This window comes from Bos indicus, chromosome 1 (genome assembly GCF_029378745.1).
Source record: "Bos indicus isolate NIAB-ARS_2022 breed Sahiwal x Tharparkar chromosome 1, NIAB-ARS_B.indTharparkar_mat_pri_1.0, whole genome shotgun sequence".
NCBI lineage: Eukaryota > Metazoa > Chordata > Mammalia > Artiodactyla > Bovidae > Bos > Bos indicus.
Window position 1 is genome coordinate 95,561,459 of NC_091760.1, and position 18,461 is coordinate 95,579,919.

Sequence of the window (18,461 nt, forward strand, 5' to 3'; positions counted from 1 at the left end):
GTTCCATCTTCTTATTCTGTTCTTATACCTCCTTACTGGTGTTAATTGAGGTCTTCAGTAATGATTCTTGACTCATTACTTTGTCAAATATGTGCATTTGTGTTGAGTGATTTAATAAGGCTAATAAGGGCTAAGGGGATATGAAGGATCCAGAGGAAAAAATACAGGTTTTAATTAAATAACTGGTATCAAGCATACTACATTGGCAATCTCTACAAAAATCAAGAAAGTATCAGTTTTGTAATTCTTAAAATCTGCATTTGTATCATAACTATCAGTCATGTCCGACTTTTTGCAACCCCATGGACTATAGCCCACCAGGCTCCTCTGTCCATGGGATTTTCCAGGCAAGAATACTGGAGTGGGGTGCCATTTCCTTCTCCAGGGGACCTTCCTGACCCAGATATCAAAGCCAAGTCTCTGTGTCTCCTGCATTGGCAGGCAGAGTCTTTACCAACCGCACCACCTGGGAAGCCTGTATTACTATAAAACAATGAGCAAAACCAGGAGACACAATAGTGTTAACAATGTATAGATCTTATGTATTAAAGTCAAATCTTACCAGTTTCTAATAATGTTCTTTTTATTTTCCAGGATCTTACTTAAGACCCAAATTTCTTTTACTAGCCTTATACTATGGAAAATGCTTTCTTGAGTTATATCTCTTATTATTACCAAATTTCAAAGTAAACCATTTTAAAGAATCTTACTAATATTTAAGAGTATGTGTAAAATATACAATATGCCTCATGTAAGCATACGTACCCAAGAATTATTTGGGTACATGTTAATTGAAGCATTCCTAAGGAAGAATATAAAAATTCAAAAATTCCTGCACAAAATAAGCAATGCTTCCATCCAATTTTTATATGATACTATATACATATTACAGTGATATAATTTTTAAAGCACCAAATATTTAAAAGAATATTCAGGCTTTAACCTGACTTTGTAGTAATATCAAATAAAAATGATTCAGATTAGGTTCACAGGTATCAAGAAATTAATATAAGATGAGGAGACTTTTTCCTGGCAATACTTCTTTAGTATAGCAAGTGTGGTCTTGAGAGTACTATCCCCTTTATAGTGTCTGACTCACTTTATGACAAATAAGTATAGACGTTTGAAAATACTACTGTTGAAACAGGGAGGCAAGATTATTACGCAGGTTCTATTCTTACCAATGTATCTTTAAAATGCAATTTTGGGGTGTTAATGGCAAGTAACAACAAAAACCCCGAAAGAAAAAAAGGAAATAGAACATTTTAAAGAGAGACCAAAACTCAAAAACAGGTTGAACTGAAGTTCTTTCCTGTGATGGCAAAGAGTTTTTATTTATATCCTGCCTTGTTCCAAAAACAGGAGTGGAGCACATAATTCAACCTTTCCCCAATGACTCAGCATTGTTATTATAAAGCTCAGATAATGTGCTGTGACCCTGACTCACTGATGAAGGGTTAATTATGTCCCAGGCCGTCCATTTGAGGGGTGTATAACAAAAGAGTTTAACCAGAAATGTTTACGATAAAACAGCCTTCAGAATTTAACAGAAAAGCTTCTGTTGATCTGGAAAGTTAACTTGTGTGTGTGCATGCTCAGTCGCTAAGTTGTGTCCCACTCTTTGCTACCCCCATGGACTGCAGCCCACCAGGCTCTGTCCTTGGGATTGTGAAGGCAAGAATACTGGAGCTGGTGGGTTGCCATTTCCTTCTCCAGGGGATCTACCTGACCCGGGATTGAGTCTGTATCTCCTCCACTTCAAGCAGATTCTTTACCACTGAGCTATTTGGGAAGCCCAAAGTTAACTTAAGAAGGGAATATTTTATCCAAAGAGGCCAGAGACACTGAAGTAAATGGACATGTAATAAACAATATGATCCATGACTTAAATCAGATGGAAACCTAAACCTGGCATCTTTGCTTCTTTATTTAAATCTAAACACATGTGAAAATAGAATTCTTTGTTATCTCTCCTTTTGGTCATCCTGATCATTCTTTGAGGTTGGCACAAAGCAGTGCTCAAATGTTACCGAACAAATGGAAATAAATGAACAAAGAACCCTGTTTTCTCAAGACAATAAGGCTTTACAAAGGGAAAAGAAAATATTTACCCAAGTCAATAAAATGAAAGCAAACCTATGACTGCTGTCACTCTTGGGGGTTAGGCTAGGAGCCGATTGCTCTTTGTGTTATTCTGTCTGGACACCCAAGTGGAAGCTTACGGATAGCCAGACCTTGATGGTGGTCACTGAGAGGTGGGAGGAGGGTCCTACAATCAAATGCAGACTGTCCGAACTACTCTCCTGTTGGTTTCTGGCTCCAGTTAACATCTGGAATGGGAAGTTGTAAAGGTTTTTTGCCTTTTGTCTAAGTGGCTTTCCCAGCGAAATGTGCATCTTGGAAAACTCAGACAAAAGGCATCTTCCCTAAGGAGCTGTGCCCACTTTGCCTTGGACTCGATCCCGTATTCAATGAATTAAGCAGCAGACACAAGGCAAGGGCGGTGAGGAGTACAGTGGAGACGATTCGGATTTTGTTCCCATGTTTCAAGACCTCTCAGAGAAGCAAAAATGAATTGTAAAATGCCAAAATGATTGCATCTATTTTTATTTAAAAGGACTCTTTTTCCCATAACACCCTTCCTGATGTCCTCCATCATGAGCCTTTGAGTAAGTTTCCCAAAGAGTCTTTCAGGGGAACACCAGTATTTGTGAGTAACGGCCGCACAGTATCAGCCTACCTGTAATCGGCAGCAATACTGTGCAGCAGGTAACAGGTCCCTCATTTCGAAGCCGGTGTCTGTCCCATGATAAACGAGTTCTAAGGATTCTTCATCTTCTCCCCACTCCAACCTGTACTCTGAGATGTCGGCACCAGAGCTTTCAGGACTCTGGAAATTTAGAAATTTAATTTCATTGAGAAGAAAATCTTATGATGTTTGTGTTCAACTAATTATACCAAAAAAAAGAAAGAGCAAGATGCCTCAGAATATTTGAAATACATGCAAAAGAAAAGCATGAAAAAGATACTCAATTTCCTCTTAATTTGGATCAGTGGTAAAATCTGCATAACTCCTGGCAAGCACTAAAGCAGATGACTGTGTAAGAATCACCAACCTACGTGTGAATTTTAGCTTTGTAGAGCCCTTGTACCTTGCACTGGGGAACAGATAAAGTAGAAGAAACAAATTAATGCAAAACCTGTGCCTGACTTACCTCCCAGCTCACTAGGACACATCCATCAGGCGTAAAAGAGATACAAGGTGCTTTGCACTGTCCAGGAGGCCCTGCAGCAGTGGTAATTTCTGAGACATCAGAATAGGGACCATACTGCAAGAGAGAAACACACATGTGCTTGTAGGGGTGTGTTAGGGATGTGTGTGTTTGTGTGTGTGTGCATGTAACACAAGCTTATAACCAAACAAGGGCTAGGCTAATGGTATCATCAATACAACTGATTAAAAGCATTACCTAATAGTGTTCACTTTCAGTTACATGAGTAGATTTTCTTCCCACATACATTACTTGAGTGGTAAATGTCTATTTTATATATATATATATATATATATATATATATATATAATTTTTTAAATTCAAAAGGATTAGAAAGTTGGTTTACTATACATTTTTGCTGTGACCTAAGAAAGAAAAAATGCTGACTTTTGCTACATCACAGCATTGTGCTTTCATTTCTCAGGGCGTTTCAAAATAAACCAAGTCAGATGCACACTGTAGTTTAATTTTTAAGGCATAAAAATCTGTATGGAATTGTTGGTTATCAAATTTTGAGTATTTCTTCTAGTCACTGGTATTTTCCAATTTGAAACCAACACTCCTATTATTGTTTTCTTGGCATGACCACCATCTCAACTATCTGAAGGTTTATACTGCACTTCTCTCCTCCTCCTACCATCAGTGGCCATACTGCTCAGAACAATCATCACTTTAGTTTTAAAACACATCAAGAGAACCAGAACCACCACGTTAAGGTGGAATATGTGGTACTTAAAAGAATTGGGGCAAGGAATAAAGTAATTTTCAGGCTAATGAGGAAGTCCAACCAGTCTATCCTAAAGGAGACCGACCAGTCCTGGGTGTTCATTGGAAGGACTGATGCTAAAGCTGAAACTCCAATACTTTGGCCACCTCATACGAGGAGTTGACTCATTGGAAAGGAGTCTGATGCTGGGAGGGACTGGGGGCAGGAGGAGAAGCGGACGACAGAGGATGAGATGGCTGGATGGCATCACCGACTTGGTGGACATGAGTTTGAGTGAACTCCAGGAGTTGGTGATGGGCAGGGAGGCCTGGTGTGCTGCGATTCATGGGTTCGCAAAGAGTCGGACACAACTGAGAGACTGAACTGAACTGAATGAGGAATATGACTGTGTTTTTCAAAATGGAGGAAAAAACATAAAGAAAAAAATCTTTCAAATTTTCTAATATAACTTGCAAATATACTGAAGGTAGGGGAGAAACTATCTGGAGTAGACCACAGAAGAGGACCACAAGTCAAATATATGGTTAAATTTCAATACAACAGGATTTAAAAATAAGGCTGAGATAGTTTCTTTAAATGACAAATTAGTGAAAGGAGAAAGTAAACCTCAATCAGTCCAGTTGCACATGTGTCTTTATCATGGCAAATATCTTCTTCAAAAGTTGAGGGGGAAAATGACCAGGGTTTCATCTGCAGCATGGGTGATTATCAGCATCCATCCTCTTTTTACTTATGAAAAGTCAGGGCACAGAGGCTTTCTTATCTTCTCACCAATACATTTAAATTGTCTAGTTTTGTGTGTGGGTTTTTTTTAATTTAAATACCTGTATCTGAAATTCTTTCCTAATGGTGAATTAGAAGAGATCCAGCTCTTGTTCAAGGTTTGTGACCCTACTTCAGACCAAATGTTTTCAAACTAAGGCCTGGCTAACTAGAAACGGACTAAAGACAAACACACTTCACTTCTGAAAGGCATGAATGAACACCAAGAACTAGAAGAGTCTTGCCAACTTGCTGTCACTGTCAGTTTGGCTTTCTTTCTTATAAAAATCTCGTCGATTAATTACATCTATTTATTTGTACAGAATACATTTATACCCATCGCTGGCCCTCTGTCGGGCGTTAGCAGCAGTTTGCCCTACCCACACCCTTCCACCTTCTTTTACATTTCTGCCCATCTGTGACACACCAAAACGCCCTATAGTTTCTGGGTCACTTCATTCTCATTATGAATCTGCAGCACTCTGCAATTAAAAAAACCAATCACCTTTGTGCATATAGTCAGACCCTTTCAATCTTTAATAGCCCACCTCAACAACTTCAAATGGAGTACTAGAAAGGACCAGAGAGTTCTATGAAATAAAGAAAAAACAAATAAGCTGATATCCCTAGCCTCTACCCCAGCAGAGTTTTAAAAACTGACCTAAGACATTGCTGAGTAATTTAGATAACATGGTAAAGGAATATTATGGGAGTCCTAATCTCCCATAAATGATTTATATAATCGATGAGAAACTAGGAAACCACCAAAAGGCATCTAAAAGGTAAAGTTATATTATATAAACATAAATTATATATTATATAAATATAAAAAGTTATAATATATAATCGATGAGAAACTGAGAAACCACCAAAAGGCATCTAAACAGTAAAGTCCTTATTAACTTTGAGCCCTGTCTTAACAGGAGGACAAAAGAATCAAAATTTCCAATGCTGGGTCTACATGAAATCAAAGCAGGATTTCTTCAGAAATAAGATTGTATACACAGTTCTTTAATGGCTGTCACAGTTGGACAGATACAGATGAGGAATTTTAGGAGGGTGGAAACAGAAGTGCCAGGACCTCGTGTTTTTGTGGTGATAAGCAGGCATGTACTCACCCCTCCGTCATTCAGAGCCCGCACCCTGAAGCGATACACGGTTCCTGGAAGCAGGTTGCCCACGGTGCACTCGAGCTCCGGCCCATGGTATACCTCCGAAGCTACATCCTCCGGTTCTGTCATCTCCACGCTATACTCTGAGACCTCACAGCCACTTTCAGAGGCAGGAACGTCTGGGAATGGAGAACATTATTCATCTTAGAACTTTTTTATTACTTCAGGTTGGCCCTATCACGAACCTTATGCTCTATGACATTTGCAAAATATCATGTAGGTAGCCTGTCCTTGATATTTACAAAAGAACCCCCACTTCAAAAAGAGAAAGAGATACAAAAGAAAGTTTCTTAACGATGTTATCCATACTTTTCAAAGCAAGTACATTTAATGATATGAACAAAATGATTCCAAAACCATAGAACTTTTAGGCAATTCCTTTACATTCTAATGCAAGGTAAAGGCAAGAAGTAGAGGGGAGAAAAATCTTCTTTTTAACCTGAAACCAAAGGACATATTAAATCAAGTTAGAGAACCCCAAAATGGCATAACATCTTAATTTAGACATTAAGTGATGGGGAACAATAGTCTGACAGAGTTCTGCAGGTTTATATTTGCAATTTTACATGCTGTGAATTATTAATATGACAGGCAATGCTAAGACAGCTTGAGCTGAGACTGTAAAACACCAGGACCCACACACGACAGGGTGGCAAAGGTGAGGATACAGACGCTGCCTAAGGAACAACTTCTTGGTTTAACCTCTTTATTAAGCTCTTTATTTTTTATTTTATGAATAAAGTTGAGGAACTCCTGCTCTGAAACATTTTCTAGAACAGTGCCCTCTGAGGGCAGAGGGTGAACAGCGCATGTGGCACCACCAGGAACAGGAGGATGGGCCACAGTGCTGGGCATTCACAAACCCAAGCCCACGTACATTAAACAGAATATGGACATTTTCAATAGACACAAATCTGGTTTTCAGAAGAAAGACCTGAAACTTAATTACAAAGCAGTAAGTCTTAAACTCAACCTCCAATTGTCCAAATTGGCGACGTGAAGATGTGGTCACTCACCCCACTCTAAGTGGACTTCTTTGTGCTTTGGTCTACCCAAAACCCTCGGTGGGCGACACTGACCTGGTGCAATGCTTAGTGTGCGAACAGGGAGACTTTCAGAACACTGCAGGAGAAACACCAAAGAGAACCGTCTCTTAGTTACTATGCATTTTTTAGAGCTCTACATACCAGGCAAATTCCACCCCACACCAGCAAATGCTGCCAAGGAGGGGGTTACACACTGAATGTGTACACTTCTTATGCAATATGATCTTCATCTCTCTGTGTGTGGTGCATGTGTATATTTGTGTATGTTTTAAGTATGGACATATGCATATGGCACTGGTAAAAATTATTATTTCTGGTGTCAGATTTGCAGACTGACATTTTGACTGTTGTGTATCCCAAGCACACAGTTACTTACTTTTAACTAAAAATTAGACCCTTCCTGAGGACAGAGGAGAACACAAAACAGCAGCTGGATGAGGTTTATAAATGGTGCCATAAATGGCCCACCACATACAGAGCAGAAGAGCAAATAAAGTCAGCTGAGTGTGACATTAACCAGCAGGTTCTGCTAATGTTAAATCATCAGGGTTTCTTTTTTGCAGGATCTGGTTGTGTAAGGCTGGTGGTATGGAAGCTGACACCTTTTTGAGATATGAGGAACATGGTAGAGATACGCAGCTCAACCAACCTCATCCTCCTCCTTGAGGAAATGCGGTGCAGAGGAGATATGTTTATACATTCAAGGAGCACCGCTGCCTCTGTGCGGCCTTGTGCAACACCTCGTGTGAAAGAGAAGCTCGCCAATCACCTGTGACTTTGAGGTCAACCTGGCTCACCCTCGGAGACTCTGCATAAATGTCGCTGAGCTGGACCTTTATTTTAAACCTGAGAATTCTGTCTAAATATACAGTCTAGACTTCACAATACTGCTATCCTTGGGAGGGAAAGAAAATAAACATATGACACTGTCAGAGGTGGGCTGACTGGCAAAATTCGGCACCTACTGGCAGGTGTTCTCTTGAAAAGTCAACCCAGTACAGGGCTATAAGCCATCTTTTGTGCTCTCTCTCTCTCTCTCTCTCTCAATACTAATGATTTCAAAACCACGATGCTAAATATCTCTCTGATGAACATGTTTTTTACCATACTGCCTCTCATTCACTTTCTGAATGTTCATCATTTAGATAATGATCTCATTATTAGAACACTTCATGTGTACTTGTTGTTTTGAGTGCACGAGAACACTGTGAAGTTGTTTCCTGACATGTTGAAGTTTCCTGACATGTTGAACAGTTGGTCTAAGGTCATATAAATTGTAGACAATGGTGGTGGTCATTCTGTGATGTATAAAAATATTAACTCACTGTGTTGTGACAGGAAACTTATATAATATTGTAAGTCAATTATACCTCAATTTTTTAAAAAAGGCAGACGACAAGAGAACTGGTGCTACCTACAGATGTAAGGTTGGGCACTGGGCAATCTGAGGAGAGGCAATTCAGCTCAGTTACCCTAGGTATATGTGGCTTTACAATCATTTTCCAGCAGATGGCAGTAAAGTATCAAGAGGAAGGTGTGTTTCACATTCTTCCAAAACTGCCAAAGTAACAGCAAAGCTGAGCTGGAGGTTGCATCTTTTTGCTCTAAATTCTAAGCTTTTCTATCATCGCGATAACTGAGGTTCACCCCCGTATTCGTTAGCCAATGCAAACTGCAGACCACCTTCAATTTTCAACTGTGATGTGGTCATGCCCAAGTCTTGGAAAGCAGCACAATTCAGTTGAGAATCATCTGGGTCTATCTTTCTATACCCTCTAAAGAACAATTCAGAAAACTCTGATGTGATACCATGGCAGGCTGTAGTACCAAGATATATTTTTTAAAAGCAATTTATTCTGATGTTACAGATAGGCTGTCTGAATTTGACCAAAGATGTTTACTTTTACACTGAAACAAAACCAACCTGACTGTGTCCACCAGTACTTATGCAGCATGCTCGGAGTTTGTACAAAGTGCCTGGTTTCAAGTGGGTGAAAGTGTACTCTGTAGCCGACCCACTGTAGGCCACTTCCCACTGACTCGCTGCAAAAGAAGACCACGTGTGAGTTTATGCCTTTTGTAAAAATGTAATAGTATCAACCATTCCTGATAAGAAAAAGCTCTAAGTGGTTTCCGTGAAAAGCAGCATCTCCTATTCTTTTCTTCTTTTTTAAACAGTCACAGGGCTCTCTTTCCATTTCCTTTACAAAATTAAATACTAAAATAACATGAAGGCATTTTTAATACTTAGCACTGCTGGTTACACTACTTAATATCACCATGATCACATTTGCTGACTGTGGAGGTTTGGATGCTGGAAAGACCAAAATCTGTAGTTGGTCCTGTAGCAGGAGATGGTATTGAGCAAGTTGGCAAGTGGTGATGGTGTGAGAAGCCCCTGGGGCCAGCTGGGCAGGGGGAAGCAGGCTTCGCCATGAGGTTCCTGGTCAGCCCAGGGCACCACTGAAGAGTTTCTCCCGGTTCTTATCTGCCTGGAGGTCACAGCAAGTGAACTCCCCCGACCCCATCCCAGCCATATAGACCAAGCCCTTTGGGTAAAGTCCTGCTGTCTCCATGGAGCCCCACTTAAGACAAAAATACCCAAGACAGTGACTTTCAAGATGAAACACTCAGTGTGACCCAGGTTATCTAACCACTTCTGGGGATTAAAGAAAGCAAGCAGGGCCACTGAGGGGCCTGGGTGAGGCTGATGCCACCAGGAGAAGAGCATTGTGTGTGGGGGGGGCCGGTGCTTCAACCATCCAGGACATTTATTCCTCCTCTGCTTTGTTCCCACCAACACTATGTTTCCAGCAGACTACTTGAAAGGAATGTTTTACTCCATGCAGTTGTTTAAGGGAAAATACTTTTACCCTCTTCCACGACAGTTACTTGGAGAAGGAAATGGCAATTCCTGGAGAATCCCATGGACAGAGGAGCCTGGTGGGCTATAGTCAATGGGGTTGCAAAGATTCAGACATGACTGAGGCACTAACATATACACACACACGATAGTTACTAACTTCCACAAATACTCTCAGCTGCTTATTAGGCCAGATTTACAATAAAGTCTGTAGAAGGAAATGGCAACTCACTCCAGTACTCTTGCTTGGAAAATTCCATGGATGGAAGAGCCTGACAGGCTATGGTCCGTGGGGTTGCAAAGAGCTGGACACGACTGAGTGACTTCATTTTCTTTCTACAATGAAGTCACATGCACAAGGGCCATATAGGAACAGGGGGGAATAATAAAGATAGTCATTCTGACATAACTGAGTAGATGACCTGTACTGCAAAGGCAGCTAGGAACAAGGACTAGAGAGGAGACTGAATTAATCCCTGATGCCATGCACTACCGGAGAAGGCGATGGCACCCCACTCCAGTACTCTTGCCTGGAAAATCCCATGGACGGAGGAGCCTGGTGGGCTGCAGTCCATGGGGTCACTGAGGGTCGGACACGACTGAGCGACTTCACTTTCACTTTTCACTTTCATGCACTGGAGAAGGAAATGGCAACCCACTCCAGTGTTCTTGCCTGGAGAATCCCAGAGACGGGGGAGCCTGGTGGGCTGCTGTCTATAGGGTCACACAGAGTCGGACACGACTGAAGTGACTTAGCAGCAGCAGCAGCAGCCATGCGCTACCACACCGTTGACCTTATGTGCAGAATGGCATCTACTTTTAATCAGCCACAGTGGTCAAGAGAGCCACAAAACTTCAAAATATATTTAGTTATTCACAATGAGACACTGAATATACATGACTTCTCTCAAAGGCCTGATTTTTAGCATAGAATATGATTTTACGTTAAGAACAGCTGTGCCCATCTCAGAGTATTATGAGTTTTTTTTGGCTTAAAATAGAGTAGGGCCCAACTGATGTGAAAATAAAACATTCCAGGTGGCTATCATGGCACAGAATAAAAAGCAAGCCACACACCTGCACAGACTGTTTGTAAAAGTTGCTGTTAACTCTCCCCGCTCCCCCCACATGTGTATCACTTTAAAAAACAAAGTACTAGTTACAGGGATCATTAGAGTGGTGGTGAGACAGGTGTCATTTTTATAGTTCTGAGGACTTGACTTTTTCTATTAAAGCATAATAAATTTTATTAGAAAGACGATCTAAGAATTTTTTAGAAAACACTATGGGAGGAATCTGACCTCTAACACTGTCTGGCTTTAGCTCACCTAGTGTAAGGAGTAAGGGTTAAATAATCTGACCGAGAAATAACAAAAATGAAGACATTTCCTGAATTTGTTACAGCGTGTTATGCTTGTCAGCAGCCCACAACAATATGTTGTTATCCTCTGTGCACTGATTTATTCTTCCTGCTGATCGCTTCTGACACTTTCTCTGCTTATAAGAATTTCTACAGAAAGTATGCCAAGAGAGATGAAAAACATATTTATTCTATTAATGAGGACCTTTGGCTTAAAGAAGTGACAAAAACTTTAAAAAGCATGATAAAAATATACATATCAAGCAGACTGATTCCTGATGCTGTGTTTGAAAGAAAAAACTGTCAATATGTGATTAAAGCCCATTTACTGTAGTACCTCTATCAACAGAATAAATGATAGCCCACTATTATCATACAGATGTTTATCTTATTAGAAAACAGGACTTGAATAAGAATTTCTACAAACTTCACCTTCAGAATTTCCATCCGTAATCTCCAGCAAGTACTTGAGTATTTCTGAACCGCCATTGTCCTTTGGAGGATCTGGAAAGTAAGCAAATGTCTTATTAGTTATAAAAGCATATTGACTTTTGTTAGTAAACATTATTAGAACACACAGAACCATGTAACATTAGACTGTATAAATTATGGATTCAACTAAAAGACACAAATAACATTTCACCCAACTCCTTACTTGAAAAACAAAAGAAACAAAAACACCACAAAACCTTCTAACGACGCAAAGGTTACAGAGCTAGAAATGCCAAAAAGTTAGCATTTAGTGAAACATGAACAAAACTCGAAATGTGATTTTATTTTTCTAAGAGTTATGGTCAAATATTTATTTTGAGAATTCTAAAGCCTGTTCTTTAATATATGGTGGTTTTTATATAAAACAAAATATTCATGTACTTCTTTTCAAAAATTATTTTATTCTTTATTTCACTTAAATCATCACGACCAGATTCTTTTGTGAGATGGAAAGAGAGGGAAAAGGAGGTGTAAAAATTATTGATGAAATTTCAAATTGTTCATCACAGTGTGCTGCTAAGCAAACTTTACATCCCAAGTGAACCTAATAGAAAATCAGATCAACTGGAACCTGTACCAAAGAGGTGGTTTGAAAAAGGGGTTCTGGCTTGTTACTAGAACCCTGTGTACCTTAGCTATTTGTCTATTGGTAACCCAGGGCCTGCAAGAATTTTCTTTTCTGAGCAGAAAAATATTTTTTCAAGACTACACAGAATTTGCCTCTACTATCAATTGGCCATCTATGTTTTAGACATATTCTCAGGTTACTCATATAGATTTAGAAACTTTAATCCCTCTTTTCACCTATAATTTCCATTAATATACATTAATTTCAGTAGTAGATATTTACAACAATAATTAAATAGTTAAATCTTATGGCATATGGGGCCTCCTTGGTGGCTCAGACACTGAAAGAATCCGCCTGCAATGCAGGAGACCTAGGTTCAATCCCCGGGTCAGGAAGATCCCATGGAGAAGGGAACAGCAATCCACTCCAGTGTTCTTGCCTGGGAAACCCCATGGACAGAGGAGCCTGGCAGATTACAGTCCATGGGGTTGCAGAGTTGGACAAGACTGAGCGACTTAACAGTTAACAGTTAACAATGAAAGTAAATGTTCAGTGCTGACAGAAATTTCTAGGATATTCTGAGAAAAGAAGCTTTAGATCTGGAAAAAAGCACACTTAGTTTTTTTTGTTTCTTTTAATCATATCCATGTTTCAGGGAATAATTCTGCCTCAAAATTACCACATAACTTGAAGCAGTGATATGTCTCAGTGGTTGGTCTCTAATAATGATTTAGTTATGTTTTACATTTCCTTTATATCACTTGACTGCCAGGTAAAATTTTTTTTTTGTCTGTTAGGTAGTTACTATTCTTGTATGATGTTAGTGATGATCATACACATCGTAACAGTTTCACATACAATTGCAAATGTTTATCAACATTCTAATGGCATTTATTTCATTGAAATAATCCATGCAGCAGGTGAGACACAATATCCTTCTATCAGATTCCTACAAATAGCATATAATGAACTTTAATATGGGAACTTCCTGAAGTCCGAGGCCTCTGGTTATATACAAACAACAAAAACTAAATCTTCCTAATTCATTGTAACTTAAACATCCTGTCAAATTTAATATGACTTAACCTAAATTTTGAAAACTATTTTCAATACTAACTTTATAAATCAACTTTCATATTAATAACTTTATAAATCAACTTGCATATTAATAACTTTATAAATCAATTTTCATATTAAATATTGCTACATTTTAAGGGAAAGTTACTGAAGAATGATATATTCAGAGACTACCACATACAAATTATTAATATATTAAAATACAGGCAGAAGAAGTGTCTTACAGGAAAATCATGAAGTAAATGAAATGCTCTTACAATTGTCAATTTTACCAACTGGTGGCATTGTCAGGATATTTCTAATATATATATTTCAAACATGTAAAACTCCCTCAGATAATATGGTTTCTTTGTTAACTGGTTTGTCACTACTGAAATTAATCAAGTTTAAAAAAAAAATCTGTCAAAAAAAGCAGCAGCAGCAATAGCAATAAAACATACCCCATTTGACACTAAAGCCATGAGACATAACTGGTCCTTTAATGAGGGGTCTTGTAGGTGGTCCAGGCCTGTCCGGACTTGTTGTACAAACCAAAACTTCACTTGGGCAGCTTTTCCCTTCCATATTAGAAGCAGTCAGCTGTAACACAACCAATAACACATTCACATGCTTTAGATAGTAGTTCTTAAACCAGTGGTGATGTTCAATATGGCAAGATCAAGGCATCCATGAACTCAGATACTGACACATATTCTCCCTTGCTCTCTCACAAACTACTAATTTATAAGTGTTTCTTTAATGGAGTACTTATTTTCTAAACAGTTTACTTATTAACAATTAAAAATGAAACAACAGGTAGGTTTTAGCTAAAGACACTTTTACCTTTTCAAGAATACAAAACAAAACCAGTATGTCTCCACCAGTTCATTTTGTTTTATGGAAGGAAAATATGGCGGGGGGTGGTGGGCAGCAGATATAAAGAACCTTGCTAACCTTGATTATTTAGGAGTAGGACAACGCCACCTTGTGGAGAATTGCTGGCAGTATACCTCTGATCTCATAGCCAGCCATCGAATAGCAAGGTTTTTTAAAATATCAAAAACTATCATTTTCCTTTAGTAGTCACACGTTCCACTTGACAATCTGACAAATATTTATTGAGTGACTCCTACAAGTTAAATAACATGATTTGTCTCTCAAATTAAGAGAAGGAAAGAGAGAATCAGAAGACAACCACATCTCTCTAAAACGCACACTGTTGCACCAGAAAGTACAAGGCTGTGCTAGGATCGATAACAGTAAGGCAGCACAGAAGGCAGCCTGCTGTCTCCTCTCTCCTAATGAGATCGCAGAACTGTCTTCTGCTACAACACAATGTCCCACGGTGACGTCAGCAGTGCTTGTCCAGAGCCTAATAGGGGAGGGGTGTAGGTAATAGAAAACAAAAATGGCTGAGAAAAGAAAAATGGGCAAAAGAGCACAGGACAATGGGAAAAAAGGAAATCTGATGAAAAGAAGAAACTCTGAATAGAAGGACATAAAGTGCAGGTGAGAGACAGGTACGCTGGGCACCTGGTCTGAATCTTCCTGGGCAAGGGCATCTAGCCTCGTTATGTAATTTATTACAGTACATCACAGCAACAGGTTTCTTTTCTCCAAAGTCGGGTGTGGGTTTTAAAATTAAAGTATGGTGTGTATTTTATAGATATTACTTTAAAAGTGTGAAGTGCAGCAACCTTAAAAAGGTTTTTAACCTGTAAAGTTGATTTAAAATGATAAAGGGGGGAAACATAAAAGAGCTTTATTTTTAAGCAGTTCAAGTACCCAAATGACTGACTTACCCTGAATTTATACTGTGTGCTTCTTTTGAGATTTTTCACAGTACAGGTTAAATCCTCTCCAGTGTATTTTGGGTGGAAAAGGTTATCCTGTAAAGGCAAAGCCAGAAAGAAACATCAGTATCATAAAATCTGGGCATTAAATCCCTTTTATGTAGGAGTTTTAGACTGCCTCTTTCCATTATCACAGTGGGCCAGAAGTCTGGCAGCTATAGCAAAAATAGGGCCAGAATCCCACGGTGCTTTAAGTGAAACTTTAACTGTTATCACATCATAATCTGTCCTGATCTGGGCACTTTTATTGTGAGACTAACACTAATGTGAAAGAGAACAATGCTCTCTTTGAAAAAGTGCAAATTTCCTTTTAATAGATGCCACCATAAACTTTCCTCACAGAGCAAACTTTTTCTAGTTACTCAATAAGCATTTTAAACAAAGAATTTAACTACCAAATTAACGAAGCAGTATGTAGTTTAAAAAAAAATCATTTAACAACATTGTCATGAAAAAACGCTCTTGTGCAGAAGTCCTCACGGTCAAGCTGCAGTGTGCTATGTAATAAACAGTGGTTGGGGTTTCTGACACAGTGTCTTCTGGCTAACGGGGAAAGTCCTTCAACGGGATAAATGTCCCACTGACAGCCAACTGTATGGAATTCATACAACAGTATTCTTAGTCATGCATGCATCCACCCCCATTCATCCATCTGATCTCAGAGCACCCCTGATGCACCAAGCTCTCTTCCACGCTCTAGAGGTTTAGCACTACCCAAAAACAAAGTCTTGCCCATCAGAAACTGTATGACAGCTGGAGAAAGCAATTAAAACACTCTGCATACAAATATGAAGCATGTTGTGTGGTGTTAAGTGCTATTAGATGAAAAATAAAGCTGGGTAAGAGAACAGAGTCGGTAATAGAGCTAGGGAGCATTGCTTTCTATAGCTCTCCAGGCTCAATGAAGCAGTCACATGCGGCTCTTCCAATAAATTAAAATACAATTAAAAATTCAGTTCCATGGGCTGACAGCCACATCTCAAGTGCTCCACAGCCCTGTGTGACTAGGCTCTATCTTATTACACAGCACAAATTACAGAACATCTCCATCACCACAGAAAGTGCTCCTGGACAGTGCTGTCATACAAGGCGGTCAGGGAAGGGCTCTCTAAAGAGGTAACATGTGAGAAGAGACCTGAAGGAAATGAGGGGAGTGACTCAAAGATATCTGAAGGGGCATGTGAGCCAGAGGGCACAGGAGTCACTAAGGCGCTGTGGGAGGGCGTGGCTGGTGTGCTCAGCGAGATGACAGTGGCAGAACAAGGTCAGTGATGAAGACCCTGAATTCGGAGGACCTGGAAGTCATTCTGAGAGTACTGGCTTCTCCTCTGGAAGAGAAGGGAAGGCACTGGGATGGGAAGAGTTCTGAGCAGAGCACCGACATGCCGTATTTTATTTAACAGGCTCACTGTGGCTTCATGTGCAGAACAGAGTGTAAGGATGAAAGTAGAGAAAATACTTAAGAGGCTATTCCAACAACCCAGGGGCGAGATGACGGTGGCTGGGAAAGTATAGTAGCTGTGCAGATGCTGAGAAATGATCAGATTTCTGGGTAACTTTGGAAGGGAGATTTACAAGGATTTGCTGACTGATTACATATGCGGTCTGATGGCTCAGACAGTAAAGAATCTGCCTGCAATGTTGGAGACCTGGGTTCGATCCCCGGGTTGGAAAGATCCCCTGGAGAAGGGAATGGAGACCTACTCTAGTATTCTTGTCTGGAGAAGTCCATGGACAGAGGATCCTGGTGGGCTACAGTCCATGGGGCCAGACATGACTGAACGACTAATGCAACAACTCAACACACGTATGAGGCTAAGGATGCCCCCACGGGTTTCTGGCTTCCCCAAAGGAAAGGTCGGGGATGCCATTTACGGATCTGGGGAAGACTGTGGGAAGGACAGGGTTCTGCTGGTGATTGCCCTGGTAGAAATTAAGAATTTGGTTTCCAATAGGCAGTGAATCTAATTTCACAGTGTACCCTGTAGCTGTGATAAAACTGACTTTACAGAATGCACACAGAAGCACGACGTGTGCCAGACTTACGTTCTCATCCTCCTGGATTTCCAAGGTGTAGGTGACCACCTCCTCAGGTGAGCAGCCTTCTGGTTTACTCCACTGCAGTGTGACCCACGTAACCCCAGCTCGAACGAGTCTTGGTGCCGAGGGCATCTGAGGAATGTTTCCTAACGTGTAGCACACCACCTCTTGGCTATACCCGCTGGAGAGAAACAGACCCGGTGACACACATTTAGGAGCATGTGGAGGAGTCGGCATTTCAAAAGCTACCGTGTGACTGGCTTGGGTTGGTAAGTCTGTGGCCTGACAGGTTCAGCAAGCAAAGGCAGGCAAGGATCCTTTGTGTGATGTTCCTTACCACAACTTCAGTGTGCCCCAATCACCCACTCCCTACTTAGTCTACTACTAGAAAAGCATACTGTGTTACAGGAAAATATATTTAAAAATGTATTCCCCCCCACAGGCACCTAGGAGTAAGCACAGTGTGACGGTGACAAGCCACGAGCCACAGCTACCAAGGAACTGTCAAATCAATGCATATAAGGGCAAACAATGGTCTGCTGATAAAATAAATGTTTTACAAATATGTACGCTGCCATTTTCCAAAAGTTTGTGGATGCTTTTGATTCGTTTATAAATTCTGAAGCTGTAGAAGCCTTTATCATTATGACTGTTCAACTAGTGAACTCTAAAAATACAATGGCTATCATGGGTAGGGAAAGAGGGCTGAAAAGCTTGTGATCTTAACAAGTTCTTTAGGCTGAATAAAGGGTTGGGACCAATCATGTGCTGAACCTTTAAGATTTTCAACAAGTAGTGATGAAAGAAAAAGATTTTTCCCTTAATCAACTGTTACCCAGGCAGTGCAACTGAAATATGGTCTTTTCAAGGTACTTTTAATCTACTGATGCTTCACCATAAACCTGTTCTCACCGTTCCCTAGCAGCTTGGAGGCAAGCCCTGAGTCCTACACAGTCCAGATTCTCTCCAGTCTTGTGAGTATCTGCCTGGGCTTGACAACAATGGATGGCCCAGCAACTCGTTCTTTGTATCAGGAAACACTCAGACATAATTGAAAAAAGCAACTGAACGAGTAGCTTGCTAAAGTGATGAAAAAGGCACAGCATCTGAAAAATAAAGTCCTCAGAGGATTCCCTTTCAAAATCTGTAGTTACCTTTCCCTTGATTCTCTGAGACCCCTAGTGGGCCTTTCTGCATTACAGCCTGCAAGGCTGCAAAGAGGACACAGTGGCATTTATCACCTCGGAAGG

At 40.1% G+C, this 18,461-nt stretch overlaps 1 protein-coding gene across 6 annotated transcripts in view; it reads right to left on the bottom strand.

The window, feature by feature from the left end:
- The window catches only part of FNDC3B (fibronectin type III domain containing 3B), a 358,595-nt gene that overhangs the window by 48,826 nt on the left and 291,308 nt on the right, over positions 1-18,461 (bottom strand). For all 6 annotated transcript variants that reach the window (XM_019959536.2, XM_070803254.1, XM_019959543.2 and 3 more), the window contains 9 exons: positions 17,218-17,392; positions 15,121-15,207; positions 13,780-13,918; positions 11,635-11,706; positions 8,904-9,022; positions 6,950-7,055; positions 5,880-6,052; positions 3,216-3,329; positions 2,741-2,890 (listed from right to left, as the gene is read on the bottom strand). In XM_019959536.2, coding sequence (XP_019815095.2) covers positions 2,741-2,890; positions 3,216-3,329; positions 5,880-6,052; positions 6,950-7,055; positions 8,904-9,022; positions 11,635-11,706; positions 13,780-13,918; positions 15,121-15,207; positions 17,218-17,392 — 1,135 coding nt within the window. The remainder of the gene's footprint in view (positions 1-2,740; positions 2,891-3,215; positions 3,330-5,879; positions 6,053-6,949; positions 7,056-8,903; positions 9,023-11,634; positions 11,707-13,779; positions 13,919-15,120; positions 15,208-17,217; positions 17,393-18,461) is intronic.